General features: G+C 39.0%; 1 protein-coding gene across 1 annotated transcript in view; it reads left to right on the top strand.

Moving 5' to 3' along the window:
• Nucleotides 1-21,324, top strand: part of dcc (DCC netrin 1 receptor) — a 329,297-nt gene that overhangs the window by 212,793 nt on the left and 95,180 nt on the right. Inside the window, exon 12 of the mRNA XM_063465291.1 lies at nucleotides 6,625-6,674. Coding sequence (XP_063321361.1) covers nucleotides 6,625-6,674 — 50 coding nt within the window. The remainder of the gene's footprint in view (nucleotides 1-6,624; nucleotides 6,675-21,324) is intronic.

The raw sequence follows: 21,324 nt of genomic DNA, 5'->3' as shown, positions 1-21,324 counted from the left end.
ACTTTTACCAACAACTTTTGAACTGTTGTGCAAGAACACTTTGAGAAAATACAAGAAAGTCTGGCATCTTGAATGCAAACTATAATGAAACGAGAGGTGACCAAAGATTCTAACCTAACCCTCACCGTTAATACATCTCTGGAAAATTGGTGGACAAAATTGGAGGGTTAAAATAGCAGCTCACTGTCTTCTTTGGGTTGTGCTGTATATATATAATTTTTGGCTAGACTGATTAAACACAGTACAGTAATAAATACAGAACTTCTTGAAAGAATTGTCAGCGTCATACAGTAACAAAAAGAAAAACTAATTTATTATATTTACAGGATCTATTGCAATTTCTTCCAGTCATGTCCACTGTTAATTTCTAACAGTAGCACAACAATGACACACTGGAGCACAGGCCTTTTTTTTTTAAGTTGCCCACAATAGGCTGCTAAAAATCCACTCTCTCTGAAATACCAAGGACATGATCTCAATGGAAGCTATCACTGTGGTTATGGAAGAAAGTATTGATTTTGGTGGATGTTCAAGAGTGAACTTAACCCATCCAGTTTAAAAGAATCTGAAGAGGTTTTTTATTTTATTTTTTGCAAGCTGGTACTTGTTATAAAATGAGTGTTTTCATTTTGTTGATGTCTTATCTCAGTCTGAGGTAGTCCACGCTGAAAATTCTTCCGCTCGGGCCATACATCGCCCGTGCAACATACATTTTATTCAGCTGGGTCCTCAAAAGTCTGAAATACAAATTTGCACAAAGTACATTTTTATGATCAATAAATTGTCTTAAATTTTGTTTCGATGGGTTATGAATATATTTAGTCACATAACCATGACCACCACATTTAGCTCACACAAAGTGACTACATCTTTAATGTCATGCTATTTTTGAAACAATCTAGACTCTGATCCTGATTCTGATGACTATATCAGCGAAAGATAACCAGACCTCACTTTTAGACACAGTAGTTTCACTTTTCAGACCCTGAAGCAACGTCCAAATTATAAAGTACAGCTTGTTAGTACTGGGTTGGACCGCCTTTTTCCTTCATTCTTCATGACACAGAATCAACAGGGTGCTAGAAAGATTCCTCAGACATGAACATGACAAACGGTTGCAGCAGATTTGAATCTCTTTATTCACTACATCTCAGAGGTGCTCTATTAGATTGGGATCTGGTGACTGCGGATGCCATTTGAGTACAGTGTCGTGTTCAAGAAACCAATCTGAGATGATTTGAAGACATGATTAATATGTTATTAATATCCTTAACCACAAGGAGTCCAGAATATTAAAGAGTGACTTGTGCAGCCTGACTGGTTTGAACTGGTCCTAGTTTCAAGCAGCACTTCAACTTAGATCTGAAAACTGCTGGGCGAGGTGGTGTCTATTACCTGGCACTGTGTATATGTGCGTGAGAGAAAGACACCAAGAGAAGAGCCAACAGCAACACAGTCTTTAGCCCTTCTCATAGACAGCCCCCCTCCTCTTGCTGTCAGGAGTTTCATTAGGAGACTCGGGGGTCTTTAATTAAGTAGGCAGAGGAAGGAGCAGCTTCATTTAAACCTCCTTTTAGCCTGACACATTAAATGGAGTCCACACACACACACACACTTTCTCTTTCACATGGTTCAGTTTTAAAGTTCGTCATGTGTGGCGCAGAAAAGAGGAAGAAATGAGGAAGTTCATAAGTCATGAAAATACTCAGAGAAAACGTAGGAAAAGAAATAGATTCAAGTTAAGAAACTTATACTTGCATGCACTTGTTTTAGTGACCAGCTAATCACCTTTACTCGCTGACTGTTTGACAAAATCCTCATATCCTACATCTTATTTTAATGTTACCACATAAAATCCAAGAGCCTTAGCCTTGACGTATTCTGAGGGGGGGCATCAGCTCTATTTTTACAATCACTGATTTGATTAATTTGACCTTTCATTGCCCACTACAGACACAGGGAGTGAAATGTCAGTGAGTGACACTGGGAGCTGTTAAGAAATCAGTTTCACCCGGTTCTTTTTTATTCCTCGAGCATCTAGAGACGGCACCGGACTCAGTAGTCATTTCACAAAACCTTTATTCATCTGCATTCATCTTCATTTACGCATGCGTCTTCTAGAAGGGGAGACGTGCAAGGCCGGTGTCCCTCTGCAGATCTTCCACACCTTTGTTTGTTACTGTCAGCTTTATAGAAGCGATCCCATCATAAAACCCCCATTGTGTGCTGCAAACTCTGTGTGTCTGTGTGTGTACACACGAGCACGTGAGTGCCTGTGTGTGCGCGTACCCGTGTGTCTATGTGAGTGCACGTGAGTGACTGTGTGCGCGTACCTGTGTGTATGTGTGAGTGCACGTGAGTGACTGTATGTAGGTGTGGGTGCGTCGTAACAGTCAAAGCACTGTGTGTGTGTCTCTGTGTATGTGACTTCCTGCCGGTCATAAAAGTAATCTCCTCACCCAAGCTACACCAAATTCCATTAGACAACATACAAAACACAGTTAACATATTACAAACAGTGAGACCCCCACTCTGCATCCACTGGGCCATTGGCCTCTTGTTGTCTGACATTTACAGATAAGGTGGAGAGTCTTCTGCAAACCTACTTCTAAGTTATAACAATTATGAGTTTTTATTAAAGGTACAGGCATCAGCATCAGTAACCCCCAACTGTAGCTTCCTGTCTCCTTTTATGACAGCAGACCCCCAGTGTCCATATATTCCTTTCCCTCTAAACAATTACACACTCTCAGGCCTACAGCTAAGCCAAACTGAAACACACAGACAAATCCTTTCCTATTCCTCTCATCTACTGCTGGACCCTCTTATCTAAGTAAATTTAACACATTACATTCTAATAATTATTTTCTTGTACTCACAGAGCCTAATATGTTATCACAGAAAAACTGGACTATTACAAAGTACTCAGCATAGTTTTAGGGATGTCCACATCTAGTTGCCCTCAGAAAGACTAGTCACTTAAACTAATATTTTTTTTTATTGTACATCAGTTGATGTCAACTTTGGGTTTAAGCAACCTCAAGCATTTAGAGATATAGACAAAATCAAGACGAGCTGCTGGAATTCAAGCTGAGGATGAGGATGGGGAAAAAGGCGATTGAAGTGACTTTGAGTCTGACATTGTTGTTGGTGCCACACATGCTGGATTGAGGATTTCAGTAACTGCTGATCTGTTGGGATTTTCCTACACAGCCATCTCTAGGGTTTAGAGAGAATGGTCCGAATAATGAGAACATTTCCAGTTAGTGGTGACTGTCTGAGTGAAAACGCCTTGTTGGTATGAGAGGCCAAAGGAGAATAGCCAGACTGCTTTGAGCAGAAGTGAAGGTAACAGTAACAGAGATAACCGCTCATTACAACTAAGGTATACACAAGAGCATTTCTAAACGCACAACACATCAAACCTCGAAGCAGAGCTACAGAAGATTAGACTGGGTGCCATTTCTGTATAAGAACAGGAAAATGAGGCTATAGTTCACACCGATTCACCAAAAATGTTGCCTGGTCTGATGTGACACTCTGACCCTAGCATGGGATCAGAATTTGGCACCAACAACATGGAAGCCTAAATCTATCCTGCCATGTATTAGCACTTTAGGCTGCTGGTGAATGTGTAATGGTGTTTGGGAATATGTTCATCATGTTAATCCCTTTATGACCACACTGTACTCATCAGCTTGATAACATGCCATGTAGCAAAGTTCGCATAATCTCAAACTAGTTTCTATTTGGTTTTAATTACGGGATTTCACAGTCGCCAGTCCAATAGAGCACCTTTGAGATGTGGTGGGACCAAAGTTTCACTTTGTGGATATACAGCCGGAAAATCTGCAGCAACAATGTGATGCTTTCATGTGTGTACCATGAAAAATGAATGCAGGTCCGAAGCCATCAGGGGGTCTAATCTGGCACTAGCAAGGTTTCTCAGTGAAGTATCTGTTAAGTATATACGTACCTTTTGGCCTGAAGAAAAGGAATACATTATTAGCTTGAGGTCCAGTAATTAGCCCTCGTGGGTATGATTGTTTAAATTGTAATGGACTCACTGGCATGTAAGCACTCGACTTATGCAATATCCAACCAAAGTCTGGCTGTGTGGACATTTCCCTCCAAGAAAAAATGCTGCTGGTGCTAGCACTGCTAATATTAGCCACACTCTGCAAACAAATCTGACATCTGATGATTGTCACACATTTTAACTGCATTTAAATTATAATTTCATTACTGAAAATCCATTTCAAATGGTTCTAAAATATAGTTCTGAAGGGGTCTTGAATGAGGTTTCAGAAGTCCTAGTTTCACTCTGGCTCCCTATACTCTCCTGCTATTATTCCTAGCTTTTGCATGGTAGGACAGTGTGCTTTACATTTTCTACACAGACTGAGTCTTTTTTAATATCAATGCAACATTCAGCTTCTGATGGGTGTGCAGAGAGGGACGCTGTGATTAATAAACTTCCACAGAGGCAGAGAGAACGGAGGCGTGTGTCCAGCTGCAGTCACACCATAAAAATGATCTGAAATAACACAAACACACACTTGCAGATGCAGAGCGGCTGTATTGTGAATCTTCCGGCTGCGTCTCGATGATAACGGTGACTTGTGGGCTAATTGAATTTACAATAAAACTGATTCATAGACACACGTTGGAAGACACACACACACACAGACACACACACACACACAGACAAATAGCGAGCAGCTGAATCAATAGATAAGCCGTTGACAGTTAATCAGGCATCTGATTGGACAGTTCACTCAAACCAAAACTCCCTGATTCTCAGTGTGAATGTTGCACTTTGCCTCTGATTTGCTGGACACAAAAACACATCTGCTGCTTTTTCTAGAAGTCTGTCAACTCTCTCTTCTATTATTCATTCATCTCTTCTTCTTCTTCTTCACCACCATCCTCTCTTTTGTGTTCCATTTATTCTGGTGTTTTTCAGTGCTTTTGGTCTCTCTGTGAGTCAGTTAGCAAGATTACACAAAAACTTTGGAGCCAAATTTCATGAAATTTCGGGAGGTGGAGCTCCTCCAGTTTGTGTTTGTCTTCCTATTTCATCCATTCATTTTTTTCTTGTCTTTGTTTGATCTCTTTTTAGCTTTCTCCTCTTTGTTTTGATTATTTTTCTTTCCTTTGCATCTTCCTCTTCATCTTTTTTGTGCTTTCATGTACTAAAACCAAGTTCTTTCCTCTCTAAACTTAAAAGCTGTTATGTTTCATTCTTTTTCATCTTCTGATCTTCATGCTTACTCTTTCATTTTCTTCCCATTATCTTCTTATTTTATTTTTTCTTCATCTTTCGTCTTCGTCCCATTTTTCCCCTGTGATCATCATGTTCACTTTGGTCTCCCCCCCCCTCCCCTCCCCCTTTGTTTCGATTTGTATGTTTTATTTTTGCCTTTGTTATGTTTTTATTCTTTTTGCGTGTTTTTATATTTCTTTTAGCTTTTTCTTCTTCACCTTCTTTGCTTCTTCTGGTTTGTTTTTTTTAAGGAAATAAACCAAATTTTTAACAAATAAAAGGTTTAGAAGGACTTAAGTAGCCATGTTAAAAACTTTCGATCTCAGTATGTGAACTATCTTACTATAGCCACAATGAGGTGGAATGACATCACAGCTTTGGTGCCTAAGCTTCCTCTATGTGCTGGCATCATCATTGTGATTGACAGCATTGATCAGAAATCAAATGAAGTCAGCTATTCGGTCAACAAGCACTAAAAAGAATGAATTAATTAGGGAGCTGGGAAACATTCGGGAGCACAGCTGAATGTGATCAGACTAACAAGATAATTGGACGCAAAACTAGACAGAGCACACATGAGATGAAGGACTATCAAAATAAAACAGGAAGTAAGACAGTACTGAGACCTGGACTAAGACATGACCTTGGCACAAAGACAGAAGATAAAACAGGGAAACTGCATGGACAAGAACAGACTGGACATGAAAAGGGAACTAACGTAAGAAAACAAGAACCTGGATTAAATTCTGATGCAACCAAAAAACAAAGCACAAACTTAAATCCAAAGAAGTGAACCAAAAGTCCAGAATAAACTCCAAACATCCCAAAACCATGAGAAGATTATCTTTTTCTTCCAATCTCTGTAGTATTCTTCTCTGTCCTTCGTCACTACATCCATGAATCCTCTTTGTGTTCTTCCTGTTTTCCTCATGCCTGTCACTTCCATCAAAACAGAAAATAGAAATAAATCAAATCGAACTTTCTAAAGCTCTGTTTTTATGTGTAATTTTCAGACCTTTTACATTATCGCAGCCATAACAATGTAAAAGTAGCATTAAAAATTAAACGTTTCACGTTAAATATTAATAGCGTTCCTATTCATGCATGTACATGTGTAGTTGTCATTTTGCAGGAGCATGGATTTGTTTGCATATTCAGGACTGAATCCAGCATGTTACATTTTAAAGTTTAAAGTCATGTTTGAATGTAAAACCAGAAAGACACTTTTTCTCCATAGCGGCTTCCTTTTTTATTAATAAATAATATCATTAGAGCTATTGTTGTATTTTCGTATTGATTTATATGTTGCATTGTTTGTTTTTCTGACATTTTCCTTTCCTTTATATTTGTCTCTGCAGTACCCAGCGCTCCTCCACAAAACATCACCTTAGAGGTCGTCCTGTCCAGGGTGAGTTTAAATACCCATATTTTTATTCCCTCTTCTCTCTGCTCACATCAGTACACTGCAACAACATCCACATCATAATCTGCTCCATTCGCGGTGGTATTACCAGTAAAATCCAACGTTATCCCCTTGAACAGAAAGACTCTTTCACCTTTTACGATCTGAGCTTACAGACTTTAACATCACTGCCTGACTTTCCAGGTTCTGTCTCCCTTAAAGTGACTGATGGCTGCTTATTCTGACACACATCTAAACAGTGACACAGCCATCAGTCAGCAGTCGCTCTCTAGTGATCTGGCCTCATTTTACTGATTGATGGGATCCTAGAATGTGCATAAATAAATGTCTTTCCGCATTTTTCCCAACTCATTTATGTTTCCTCTGTTGACGGTCCAAGCTGCTCATGTGATTTATGTGTTGAAAAATATTTACATGCTCTAATTCACACATAGTCAATACAGAAATCGACATTTTATGTCACAAAAAATGAGTGACACCCCCTCTGTGCCCACCAACAGATCAGACAGCTGGTTCAAGGGTTGTAGCCATGAAGGGCTTCTTTAACCCTGTGAGAGCTACAGTGCTGTGCACAAGTCTTGAATCAGCCTTCATTTCTTGATATTTTTCTAGGAAGATAGTAAATAGCTGCAGTGATATACTGAAATGTGTGCAAATGTAAATGGCAATATAGTGCACTGCTCAAATAAATGAAGTAACAGTAATCAGAGTTTGGTATTAAGTCAGTAAAACTTGTGAGATATTGATCTGGTCAGTTAAGTAACAGAAGGGGTTGTTAATCAGTCTCAACTGCTTTCATTTGAATGAAATTAACAATGGATGCAGTACAGGAACAACAATAAGAAGCTTTGCATTGTTTTGGACTTGGCTAGGGTCAGTGCCACTATTGTTACCAGGTGATACATGAACCCTACAGAGATTACACAGGTAGTCCAACTCCTCTAGGATGGTACACCAATACATGTAATTGCCAGAAGGTTTGCAACAATAACATAAAGAAAACAGAGAAAACCCCAACAAACATACTCCCTTATGAGCAAGCGCTTTGGTGACAGTGGGAAGAAAAAACTCCCTTTTAACGGGAAGGAACCTCCAAAAGCACCAAGCTGAGGGAGGTGCAACCATTTGCCGTAAATTAATCTTTAACCTCCTAGGACCTGGTGTCCACATATATGGACATCACATTTTGGGTTATTTAGACCAAAATATTCCATTTTGCTCTACAGGGACCTGATATCCACTTACGAGGACATTATACTGCCTCTGTTTTATCAAAATTTAAAACGAATGTCTTCATATGTGGCTCTCATTTTTCTTAGAAACAAAAATAGGGTAAAAAAAAATCTGGTGATTCTTTGTTTTTGCATTCATTGGGTCCCAATATGCCGAAATATCAAAGAGAAATTAAAAATGCATGCCGTGGAAGAGTTCGGGTCTTAGGAGGTCAAGGCTAAAAGTAATTTGTAATATTTGGTTGTTGCAATTGGCAAGATCAAAAGTCTTATATCAATTTGGTCAATCTCAAATTCAAGATTATCCTCTTAGGTATGTCCAGACAGCTTCCAGGATGGCTGCTCTGTAGGTTCACTACAGACCTCAAACCTGGACAGATAGTAAACATCAACTTTGGTTTCAAGCTGGATGCATTTCATGTTGATGACTCATTTTGATGATGAGCAGCTATAGCCAGCAGTTTTGAGTGGAAGCATCAACAGTTTTCAAACCCAAAGGCAGTACGTCAGGTGAGGAGCAAAGCTAGGAGAGGGCATATGAATCATGAAGACACTGTGAATTAATCCCTGAGGGTGAGTCTGACAACACGTCAGTTCTACTGTCGTTTCTACTGACTTCTAATCTTAAGTCCAGAGGTGTCTTAGGAAAGAACAGTCAGAGGAAACAATATGAACTATGGTATGTGTCAGTGTGCCATCCTGTGCTGGCTCAGGATACATTGAAAATGCATAGAAAGGCTGTTGTCTTGACTTTGTCTCAGGAGAAGCCCACAGTGTAGGGTTTTGAAGAGCTCTTCTTTAAAAGTATACTTCTCAAATATAACAGAAAATGTGTCTGGTAGCAGACATTGGGGAAAAAAAGCAAAATGTAGCATATTAGCAAGGATCAGCCCTATTTAAAGAAAATTACTCAAATGAAAAATAACTTGGAAAGCATGCTATTTTTAACAGTAGTCACTGCCTCGATTCATATTGAGTGGTACTAAATATGAGTTTAAACTGAATTAATTCCTGAACTGCATAAAATCAGCAGGAGGTGGCTGGAATGGATGGTGGGCGTACAAAGTACTCAAGTTTTACACCAGCAGCTAGAGTTCACGGGCTGACTGCTGTCTGTGGTTTAATCATCAAAACTTTGGTTGAAGCTTTGATTAAATTTAAATAAACGTCTTGAGTCAATGTGCACTTTTATTTGTTAAAATACATTGCCAACCTTCTGAAACCTTATTATATTATATTATATTATATTATATTATATTATATTATATTATATTATATTAATGGTTATTTAGTTTTGCTGTTACTTTTCTAGTAATGTTTATGGAATGATCCAGTAGAACTGCCATTACCAACAGATTATCCATTAGCATTGGGTGTGTGATATGCTACCAACATGGCATACAGACCAGGTATTATCCAGTTTCAAAATATTACCATTTTACTGTCAGACTGTAAAATACAGTTAAAAAATTAGGTAAAGTTTAATGAATTGTTAATTTATCATTTGTTACACTTAAGGTGTCGTGACAGTGATTAAAACAATATTATAATAATGTTTGAACAAACTGGATAAGCATTCATTTTTGGACTCAGTGTTGTACAGGAGGATATTTAAATCCTAATGTCTTTCTTAGATTTTGGTATTCAAGTCTAAAACCTAAAGGCAAATGATCCTAAGCACAGTATGAACTGCTGTCCCCGGTCAATAAACTTCCAGGTTTCCCTGTTCTTGCCCCTCTGACTTCCTGCTGCAGACTTTGCACCTTTTTAAAAGATTGCAGTCTTCTTTCATTGTCCTGTGTGATGGCACTAATGCAAAAAAGTATATTTTTTAATAATGTGTGTGAAAATGTTTGGCAGTAACACTGTTTCTAAATTATCCCCAGGATCTTTTGTCAGTTGTGGTTTTATATTAGACGATACAATCATGATATTTAACAATACATAGAGATACATCTATGACTTGGAAGTAGTGTCAAATAATATTATCTGACAAGTTTGCCCAGAATCATAAAATCAACAGCTTAACAACGCTGCAGGTACAACCACTATAAAATGTGATAATAAAATATTATTTTACTATAACACCAAAATCCCCAATGACCCAAATGTGTTTTGAAGAGATGATGATAAGCTGAGAAGAAACTTCTGATGCAAAAATCCATTCCAAAGTTTGGTTTAAGTTCAGCCCAGCACACTGAGGTAAACCAAATCAATACAGAAGATAAAGTCAAATTAGTGCAAAGTTCTTGCTTCCCCAGCAGCCAAAGGCACAACAGCTTGGTTACAGCCACAGGATCCATTTAAGTAGTCCTGTGAAGGTTTTCGCAGTTTCTCCTGCCTCTTCTCTGTTTTTAATACCTTGGTCGGGTATTTGAATATAGAGAAGTGGTGGACTTACCACCTTCTTTCACTCTGTTTCATCAGATGTTTGTGTGATCAGGTTATTTCATGTTACTCAGAAAGCAGCAGTGGAAAAGAAAATCATGAATGTTTCCGTTGGCTGTGTGAGCGACTTATAATTTATGCCCATACAAATGGAAGTTCAGACAGTCTGTGGAGAGTTGACCTCATTTAGTTTCCGTCTGCTTATTTTTCTGCATGTGATTGATATTTCTCTGACGACTGGCTCTTAGGTCAAGGCTGATTGATTGGCGATGTCAGAGGTGTTTGATGGCTGAAAGCCTTAGGATACATGTATAACAAAGAGCAATGTGGGTGTCTGTTGTTGAAAGATGAATGCCAAACATACTGGAGCTGCAGGTGGCGCTGCCTCCACACCCTGACCTCGACTTGCACTTAGACAAAGAGAAGAACAAAAAACATTTTACATAGGGGCAAGATAATTAGAGATTACTATTACTGTTATTGCTTGTTCTAACAGTATCAGTGGAAGCAGCAGTGGTACTGAAGAGAAAGGAAAAGTCACATTTCAAGTAAGATTCTCGGGGTTAGTTGAAAATGTTTTTGCTACCAAATGCTGACTTTCTGGTAAACATTACAAATTTCAGACACATCAAAGGCAATCAAAAAGATCTGCTTAAGCTGATTGTCCTCTAAACAGATGTTCTCCATGCAGCAGACATTATGAATTCGGTGAAAGTTGTGTAAGATGATCATCAGTCAGTACCACCACTGAGGACGTCAAATTTATATTGTCAACATAGTGAAGTGTGTATCTTCAGGCCCCCCAATATTCTTTCAAAGTCAGATTTTTCTTCTTTTTTTCAGCGTGATGAGATGAGAGAAAGCATCAGTGCACAGTGCACAGTTTGTTTCTGTAGATTTCAGCACTTTCTCAGTTTGTCGTCCTTCATGATACTGAGATCCGGGTTGTGGCCAAACTTTGAAACTTTGAAAGGAAACTCAGTGAAGTGACTGCAGTATCTGTATGGTAGCTTTTATAAAAGCTGTTTGATTTCTCTAAATAATAACAAGGCGCGTCAATGCTACCTTTATTAAGGATCAAAGATTTCTTTGTCTATCACATTTTTTACATTTAGCAGAGATCATGTAACCATCAAGCAAACTTATATAAACAGACAATATATTTAAAAAAGTCTGGAATAAAATAACAACATTAAAAATAATGCAAGTTATTTAAAAGATCAGTCAGTTTATACCAAACACATTTAAAATATTTGAATAAATAAACCTTTTATTTTCTAAAAATTATAGCTTCATGATTGCTACATACTTTGACAACACACCCTGTTAGCAGAGTGTGTATGTTAGCATTTTTATAGAAGGAAAGGAAACAGGTTGTTTCTTTGAATTGCAGCACACACTATGCGATTGTTCATGAAAATAACTGATTTTAAAAGAATAATTTGAATGTGTCATCTTCTTTTTTCTGGTAATTTTCCATTTTAGCAATTTAGCATTGTTTTCTTCATTGTTTTAGCATGTGCTAAAATAAAAACAACCCATTACTGGAGTGTAATAGGGGAGCTTTGTGCTGGTGATCAGAGTGCTGCTGCACAGGTGATGTTGAGTCTGTAGTTTATATGGGTGGTGTGGGTCAAAAAATGTCCATGTGATTCCCAGGATCATAGGTCTCCCAGGAGAAAGCTGGATTGCAACAAGATGATTGCAGCTTCACCTGTCAGTGGTTTTAATGCAGCTGATTGGTGTATTTTGCAGTGGACTTTTTAATTCAATCAGCCAACTAACACTCACTATGGGAATGTACAGCGCTTATACTGGATTTGACCTCATTACTCCCAACATCAGAACACCAAGCTCAGCACAGCACAGCGCTGCAGGGAGTGGGGAGTGACAGCAGTAATTTGCATGATTGCATTAGATGTTTGCTGAAGTGACAGTATCATATGTAGATGAAGAATCTGCTCAAGTCGACTGCCTGAACTGGTTTGCAGGCTTTGCTTTATTCCGTAGGCTGCCTGCCCAAATCATTTTCACAGGAGGCTCAAAGATGTGAAAGTTGAAGTATAACAGTGACTTAAAAAGGACTTTTTCTGCTTATTCTCATTTTCTGTCACACATATACTGCCTCACTAGGGATGTTCATGTTAGGCATGGCCAAAGTTTCAAAGAATGAGGTCAGTGGAAGTGCGAATAAACCCGATGAGCCAGAAGATTCCGTTACAGACAGTTTTTTCCTATTATTTTCTCCCCATGATGTCACAGAGAACATATATCCTTATATGGTCATCTCAAACAAAAAGTCCCACCCACCTGCTGTTCATATGTCTTCTCAAAGAGGAGATGTCAGCCTGAAGAAAGCTGACCAAAAGAGCGAGAGAAGTCCAAATAATCTTATCTTAAACAGTGAATGACACAAAGATGCTCACGCTAGAAGAGGTGAAGGTTAAAAAATGAAACTGGAGCAGAAAAGATCCACTTCAAATCAAAGACATGTGAGCTTTAATGATCCTGATGCAACAAAAACATGTTAACTACTCTAAGCTGAATTTGGCTGATCATAAATAAGCATCGACACAGAAATGTGTTTCACAGTGAAATATTTAAAAACTAAATATAAATTATAAACTTCTGCAGTGACCAAATCACTCCTTAATTGTGTGTCTCACAAACATACACACACAAACAGCTATCCAGAGTGTGTCTGTGTGTATGTGAGTCCTGCCTCAGTCAGTTTCTCTGCAGCGTGTTGCTGAAGGAAAAAATGTGAATCTTTCCGCTCTTGTCAAGTTTCTGCTGTCAAACCAACTTTTCAGACAAATCTGACATTTCCTCAACTTTCCTCCAGTCAGTGGAGCGTTACTGCGAGTGTGTGTGAGTGTGTGTTGTTGAATGCTTGGCTGAACACACAGCACAGAGTTTACAGTATGTCAGGCTGTGGGGCTTTTACCCAGAATTCTCTGGAGAGTCCATCTAGGGTCACTCTGTGTATATGTATGGCTGTCAGACTGAGGATCAGGAGTGGATTTTGGTAAGAATCAGCTCATACTACAAACTTTTAGCTCCTCTGTTGGTCCAAAATTTCGTCAAAAAAGGTTCCTGCTGAAGCAGTTTAACCTCCTAGTGAGTCTCCACAGGAATGTTAGTCTGGAGACTTTAGAGACTTGTCTAAATATTAATTAAAGGAAATAGCAGTGAGGAGTCCAACTGAGCTCAATACAAGATGTTAATTTAACTTTTTAGGGCATGAAATTGGGTTTTTCAGAGTTCTTTATGAAATTTCACTTCTTAATTTTGACAGTTGACAAAACAAGAAAGTTAACATCCTCGTTAGGGAGTTGCCTAAGGCCTCTCAATCTCCCTCCACATGTATTCTTATATAAATATTTTAACTCTGTCGTATTTCCACAAAAACCTGGAAATAATCAGTAAAAATCTTAAGATTCAGGAACATTTAAAAACAAAAGAAGCTGTCATGTACAGTCAACGAGAAATATGTACTGTATTTAAACTGAGCCAAATCAATGGCCATGACAACCTTTACATCTTTGTACTAAAGGACAGATTTATATCTTTGTATTAATGCTTCAGGTGATACTTGATTGACTCATCAGAGACCTGTTCTACTAAATCAGCCTGCAGCTATTACTGTGTTAATGTTAGAAATATGAAATGTGATCAGAAACTTCTGAGAATAAGCTAAAAACCCAAACCCTTCTCACGTTAAAATATGGCTGATATCTCATTCATGATCATTTTCTCATTACATCTGGACTGTTTTCAGCACAGCTGCTGCTTTTAAATTTCTCACTGGAAGTCCTCTTACTTCCTTTGTCCCTGTGCCTCTATGATCGGTGCTGGGTCTCCTCCAGTGATCCTTCAGTTTAATTTTCAATTTTCAAGAAGTGGACAAAGTTGCAGGGAATCAAACATAGAAAGGGTACCAGGTGGTAAGCAAAGATTGTGACGCACTGCTTTCAGGTTTAGAAACTGTGGACTCCTCAACTGAGAACTGCTAAAAAACTGCTTGGTCTTGTGGCTGGGTCACACATTGTGTAAATAGCACTGCAACCTCCTTACGACAAGGAAAAATTTGGAGACTGATTGCAAAAAGCTGCAAGGGAGGCCCATTGTGTCCGAACAGCTTTGCATAAAATTAGTGTGTAATTTCTAAACAAAGGCAGATTGCGAACACGTTTCACTCAGTCTGCGTCAGTCTACTGATGAATGACTTGACTCAGCTGTTTGCCTTCTGGGTATATTCGTACATAGAAGCAAGGTGTTATTTTGCAGTTAAATTGCCACCTTTCAGCAACTACATGACTCTTCTTCTGTCTAGAGGAATTTCTGCTTCAGATATGTGAGGTTCTGTCTAGAATATAAATACTTAATATGGCAAGTATTCTGTGTATGGAGACTGCAAAAGACTTGCAACAGATGGAAGCAGATTTGTAATTTTTATAGATTTATCAGATTGTACATGAATGCCAATACATAATGCAATAAAACTGACTTGACAATAGCAACTCACTGCAAGTGGTTGCAGTCTTATTTTTGTCATACCATGATCCCCAACAGCTGGTTTTCCTAGTGAGACTGTGGCATTAGCAAGAGACCCAGCACTGAATTACTACTGGATATCCTAACCAAGAAATCCCAGTTGATTCTATCTCATAAGTTTGTGGTTATGGTGAAAGTTGTGAACATATGATTTAAGTAGTTGAAAAAGGAATTCAAGGGAGCAACCTATCAGCTCCCCGTGGTCTAGACATGACCTTGAAGGATTGACTGTCCACATTAGAGTAAGGCTTGTTTGTTTCATGTGCCTGAAACTTTTTGTTCACACCTCAAATGTCTGATTAAGTTCAATTCTGATATCAGAAGCAAAAGTGTCAGAAGTTTAATAGTTATTCTTAACAAAAGAGTCCTTTTTACAGCAAATAATGGCTTAACTCAAATTTCTAAAGCAGACAGACAAAAGTGAAAAGAATCAGAAGATCAAGCTTTGTTCTCTGGGAAAGAGAAAAAACACGTTCACCACAGATACAGATTTTAATAAATAGAGAAAAATTCACAAAGACTTCATTCAGCTTGTATTCTAGAATTGTAGTTCAGAAATGCCAGCAGACCACAAGTGGATGATGGAAAAAAGCTTTTCTTATGCAGCATAGTGGTGGAATAATTGGCACCAAAACCTCATAGAAAAAAGTTCCTGCGTTCATATCCACTGGCTGGTTGGGGCCTTTCTGCAGGTTCTCCTAGTATCTGCAGCACTTGGTCCTCCTGCTTACTCCCACAGTCCAAAGATGATTGGAGTTGATTGGTTAATCCATATAGGGCGATTTTATGTGGAGTGGCTCTATGTGTGAATGTGAACAGTCTTGTATTAGCCCTGTGATATTCTGATAAAATGTCCATTGTGTACCTCAGCTATTGTGCTATGGCAGCTAGGATAGGCGCCAGCACCCCAACCTCCACCTTCATCCCCCCACAACGGTGGCCCTAGCTGGAACTAAGTTAGCAGCAGCACATGTAGCATGAAAAGACTGAAACCCACACAGTTGTTATTACATTAATACCCTGAGATTAGGTTTCAGTTAGATGTCTGTGATTGGTTTATCTGAAAAAATTGATTATTATTTCAATGAAGTTCCCCCCCCCCAAAGACAGCTATTGTACCAATATGTCACTGAAGAAAACAATGCCTTCTGTGTTTTCATGCAATCCCAGACTCTTTAGATCATCCCTCTGCTGGGATCACACCATCTGTTGTAGTTGTCTTTGTTTCAAAAGATACTTCTTTATGAGTCAGATGCCTCCCTGATGACACTGCGTGATAGAAGCGAAACAACAGTGCTTAAAGCTTTTGCACAGTTCTCTATATATTATGAATGGCAGAGCCTCCTCATGGTGTCTCTATTTCTGTTTTTTTAACCTTTCTTTTAGTCAACTTTAACAACGTTTGGCTCTTGTCAGAGCAGCTGGATTTCAGGCACAATTCAAAATTGCTTTTAAACCTTAACTCTGGAGGAGGTCTGTAATGGAAAATCACAGCAGTTCCTTTTTTGGCCATAACAAGTATAAAAGTTCTCCTTCAAACTGAAATACAAAACACCACGTAGAATGACTCAGTTAATTAAAATAATTTACATATCAGACCTCGTCTCAAACTTACCTCTTGACTGTTGTTGCCGGGGGAAAATATCCTTCGGGGCCTTTGATGCAGCGGTTTAATTGAATTTTGTTTTTGACATCGTGACATCATACAGTATGGAGTTATTTCAGGAACGTTTTGATCTGTGAAGTACTGCTGACCGTGACCTTTTCTTTACAAAGAAGCTCCGATTTTAAAACTTTCCACCATTTTGAATTTAGACACATACTGACTTAAATTCATTTCCTGGTGACAAAACTCAACCCTCACCTTACCTGTACACTAGATCCTCACTATTAAATTCAGATATCACTCATTGTGTCAACAGAAATATGTCCCCACAGCTTCTGTACAAATACAATCTCACACACATTTTTTTCCCATTGCCATTGTATTATATTTAAGTTTTATTCACAAAGACAACTTTAATCAATCATCCAGAAGGTAAAAAGACAAATTCTAGTTATGGTTTTATTGATTTATTGAAAAACCTTTATCTGATCATTTACTTATTTAGCTTTGATTCTTTCTTCCAGTCACAAACTGCTGTTAACTGTACGTTAGAAAAAGGCACTAACAGCACTAAAAGCAAGCAGTTGTACAATTTAACATATATTCATGTTTTTCTTTGGCGGACACAAAGAGTAGGATTGTAGATCTTTAATTTCACATCATTAATTTAGAAGTGTTGTCAAGTCAGTCAAACTTTATTTCTGTAGCACATTTTAAATAACCTCAGGTGGCCAAAGTGCTCTACAGCTACAAAATGTCAATTATACATAAGAGTCACTAAATCAACAGTAAATATACACTTAAAGTCAGTCATGAAATAGAACAAAGCATTTGCATAATAAAAGCCTAAATACTGACGGATATAATTATGCAGTCTTGTTGTGTTTAAACTAGTGGATCTGTGTTACAATGTAGTTAGTAATGAGCCACCATGACCAAGAGTCCTGCATTGATCTAATCTGATCAACATTCATCACCAGGTTGGGTTTTGAAGTGCTCATTAGGAATCCTCCTAACCTCGTAGGACAGTTGTGATGAATAACAAAACAATAAACTGGATTCAGGTTACATAATTGAAGACATGAAACTATGAGGTCACAGGACCCTCCCTGGTCCAATCAGAGTGGGACTGTTTAGCACTCTGATATTATCCTGATGCAGAGCTTCAGGAGATGTTACAATGATGGTGATTTGGAGGGAAGGACGCACAGAACCTGATGAATGACAGCAAGCTGATAATTATGCTTTTCGCTTTGTTTCTGAGGGTGTAATCATCCTGTTACTACGACGACTCCACACAAAACTCAACGATTGGAGATGAGTAACAACACCGGCGAGTGTCAGGCAGTGGGTGTCTGGGAACACCTGGTATAAAGAATCAGGCTGGATGAACAATTTCTTATAATGTGTATGATGGTTTCCACTCACTCCAAATACATGCTTGTTAGGTTGTTTGGTGATTCTGCATCGACTGTGTGAATGCGATTGTGTATGATTGTCTCTGTCATTCTGTGTCACCTGCCCTGTGAGAGACTGGTGTCCAGTTCAGTGTGAAATCCTCCCACGTCCTGCTCCCAGATAAAGAAAACTGACAAATGAATAAAACTAAATAGGCTTTTAAATAATCTTTACCAGTGAAAAACACAAGAACAGTACCTGTTTTATGTGAATATCCTCTTTACAGATAAGTGTACATAGATATGTAAGTACATATAATCCTCGCTCTAAACTCAATTCCACACACTTTTTTTTACTCTTGGATCTGTGTGATATCATAAGGAGAGGATATGTTCACATTTCATGTTAGGAAGAAAAACGCCCTGTCCAGCTGCTGTTCAAAACTCTTGTTCATGAGGGACGGCCAACAAGCAGAAAGTTAGCTTTAAAGAAGGAGCCGCTTTAAGAGCTTGTTTCATACAGGATGAATTGTGGGTCTGCGCAGACGCCCAGTATTAGATAAATGAGATTTTTTAAACTGTGAATCACGCAGAGCTACTCTAGCAGAGCCCAACAGGATAAACAGGATAGGTCCTTTCTATTAATATTCTCTATATGCAAGTGACCAACTCCTCATACATACACACATATATCAAGTGTATTTTTGGTATAAACCCTAACAGCTGTTAGTTTTCAGAACACACACACTGAACAGTGCAGCATGGCATTGCATGTTTTGTTGCCGACCAAATAGAGACATTTTGCCCTCCATGTGATTGCTCTTTTTACCCAGAGGGCATTTAAACACATGCGCGCACACACACACGCCTACAGACACACACACTGGCACACAGTCAGTGTGATTGCAGCTCTCACCCAGAGGACATAAACAAACAATCACAGATTGAATTCAGGGAGTGTTTACCCACCTGGTCCTTTGTGTGTGTGTGTGTGTGTGTGTGTGTGTGTGTGTGTGTGTGGAGGTCACAGGGCGGATGAGCTATTCTGTATGCAGTGTTCACACTGCAGCTTAGCATATAGAAAGAGAGGAGAAGCCCACAGAATTAATTTCAGGTTCACTTGAACATTTTGTTGTTCTTCAAAGCTTTTTCATACATCGATCGCACAAATTGCTCAGCAGCACAAACAGTCGAAGTACAGCTCCAAATACAATAACACCAACTGTACCCATAAATTAAATGGACCATGTCCTGAATCAGCAGCACTGGAGTTTCTAAATACCTGCACTGGTTTACAGAGCCAGAGAAGATACAGGAGGTTTGTAAGAGGAAGTGATCATCATCTAAAGTGAAAGAATCGAAATCGGCATTAGTTTAGGCAGACCACGAAGCCAAGCTCAGCTATAATCCCAGAAGATCAGCTGATATCAACAGCAACAGATACTGCCAAGTATAAATGACTGCAGATGGAAATATTGGTCTTCTGTGAGCTGTAGTGGTCCTGACTGAACTACAGTTTTAGCACTAGTTTGTTTTTTGCGTCTCCTCATTCACCTCATTCACTATGTCTGCCTCACTGACAGGACGTAGACAGACAAGGGATGATCAGTCATGTCATGGTTCCCAGCAGCCCAAAGCTAAGCTTTAAATGCTGCCAGCAAGGGGTCCACTGAGTGGTCGAGTTCATGAGGACTTGAAATAGTTTGGATAGGAATTGGGACTTTGCCACTGTGAATCTCACCTGACTTTTCATCTTTCATCTTTCCATCAAGTTTGTTAACCACTTGTTCATTTCAGGCTTGTGGAGGGCTGAAGCCTGTCTCAGCAGTGAGAGACAGGGGACAGGTTGTCAGTCCATCATCAGGGCCAACACAGAGACACAGACAACAATTCCCTCTCACATTTACATCAGACTTTTTAAACTCTTTACCCCTTGAAAGCTGACTAGGAGTAACCCTTGAGGCTTTTTTCTCAATCTAGTAGTTTCTGTCATATTTCATATTTTTCCAGAACATGTGACTGGGTGCATATCAGGCGTTAGTGAGGGTGGTCTCTGTCTAAGCAACTACTTTTCTAAAAACCTGGAAGCTATTTTAATGGTTGTCATCAAACAGTTGTCTCTATTGATGTATACTCACTGGTCACCATCTAACATTTTGTTAGATGGTGACCAGATGGAAGAATTGTTGCCTCAAAGCAAGAAGGTTTTGGTTGGTTGGGAATTTTATGTCTGAAGTGTGCATGTACTTCCTGACCTTGTGTGTTTCTTCCTACAGTCCAAAGGCATACTTGTTAGCCTAACAGATAATTCTAAATTGATGTGGGTGACAGTGTTTGGTTGTCAGTCTCTTTGTCTTGGCTCTATAATGGGCCAGTGTCCTCTTTAGAGTGCACCTCACCTGTTTCCCTGTGTCAGGTGGGGCAGGCTCTTTGTGGGTCCTATGTTTCACAAGCAGTAAAGAAGATGGATAATATAGGACACACTTGCATTAGTGTGATTTCATATAAACCTCTATTTCTTAAAAAAAACAAGAAACTTGATTAGCATAAAGATTAAAAAGATGAGTACAGAGTGTTGAAACTTCCCTGCAAGGTCTCTAAATGGATGATGTAGATGAAAATATTTTGTTTTTTAAAAAAAACCCTTTTTCAGTTTATTCTCTTTGCAGTTCTGCTGGTTTTCTGTTACTCAAAATGTGTTGTGGTTATTGTGTTTCCTCTTTGGTGGTGATGCTCATCCATCCACTTTCATTTTCATCCAAGTTCCCAGTGTAGCTGGACTCTCAGCAGCCCCAGTGTTAAGCAGAGTACTCCCTCGACTTGGATTGCCAGATGGGGCAGCTTGAATCAAGGGTTTGGCACTAAATGGCTGTTTTCAGAATATCCTGCCTGGTGTGGAGAGTATGTCTCAACCGGTTTTAAACACTTTCCTGGTTCTTCAGGGAACTTAATAAGTTTTGAAGCCTGTGTTGCACATAGAAGAATTTACGTGAAGTACGAGACACCAGAGCAGGGTTGGCATGTCTTTGGTTATCTTCATTAAATTTCTACAAGATGTGTGCGCCCCCACTGTGATTATCAGGGCTGTCTGATTATTATCTGTATTATTATCAGCGTTATCTTCATCAGCTTTCTGCGGACCTCCGTGTATTTTTCCTGCTGTCCTCTGAGGGAAAATTAAAAGAGACGGAAGCGCTCTGCCTGTTTGAAGGCGGTGAATGAGGCCGTGCCTTCGCTCACCCTGCTGCTTTACAATGTCATCTACCTCTGAATATAAAGCAGCTGCAGGAGGGATTTCTGTTCCCGACATTTTCTGCTCCAGTCAGACTAGGATAAAATAGAATGAAATCATCCAGTGTTTCAATACAGCCGGAGGCCAATTCACCTCTAAAGAAAATACTTCTGATATGAGCTTAATTGTTCCATGGATCCCATTTAGTTCATTCAGTGACATT

This window comes from Pelmatolapia mariae, linkage group LG20 (genome assembly GCF_036321145.2).
Source record: "Pelmatolapia mariae isolate MD_Pm_ZW linkage group LG20, Pm_UMD_F_2, whole genome shotgun sequence".
NCBI lineage: Eukaryota > Metazoa > Chordata > Actinopteri > Cichliformes > Cichlidae > Pelmatolapia > Pelmatolapia mariae.
This window is presented reverse-complemented; position numbering and strand designations above follow the sequence as displayed.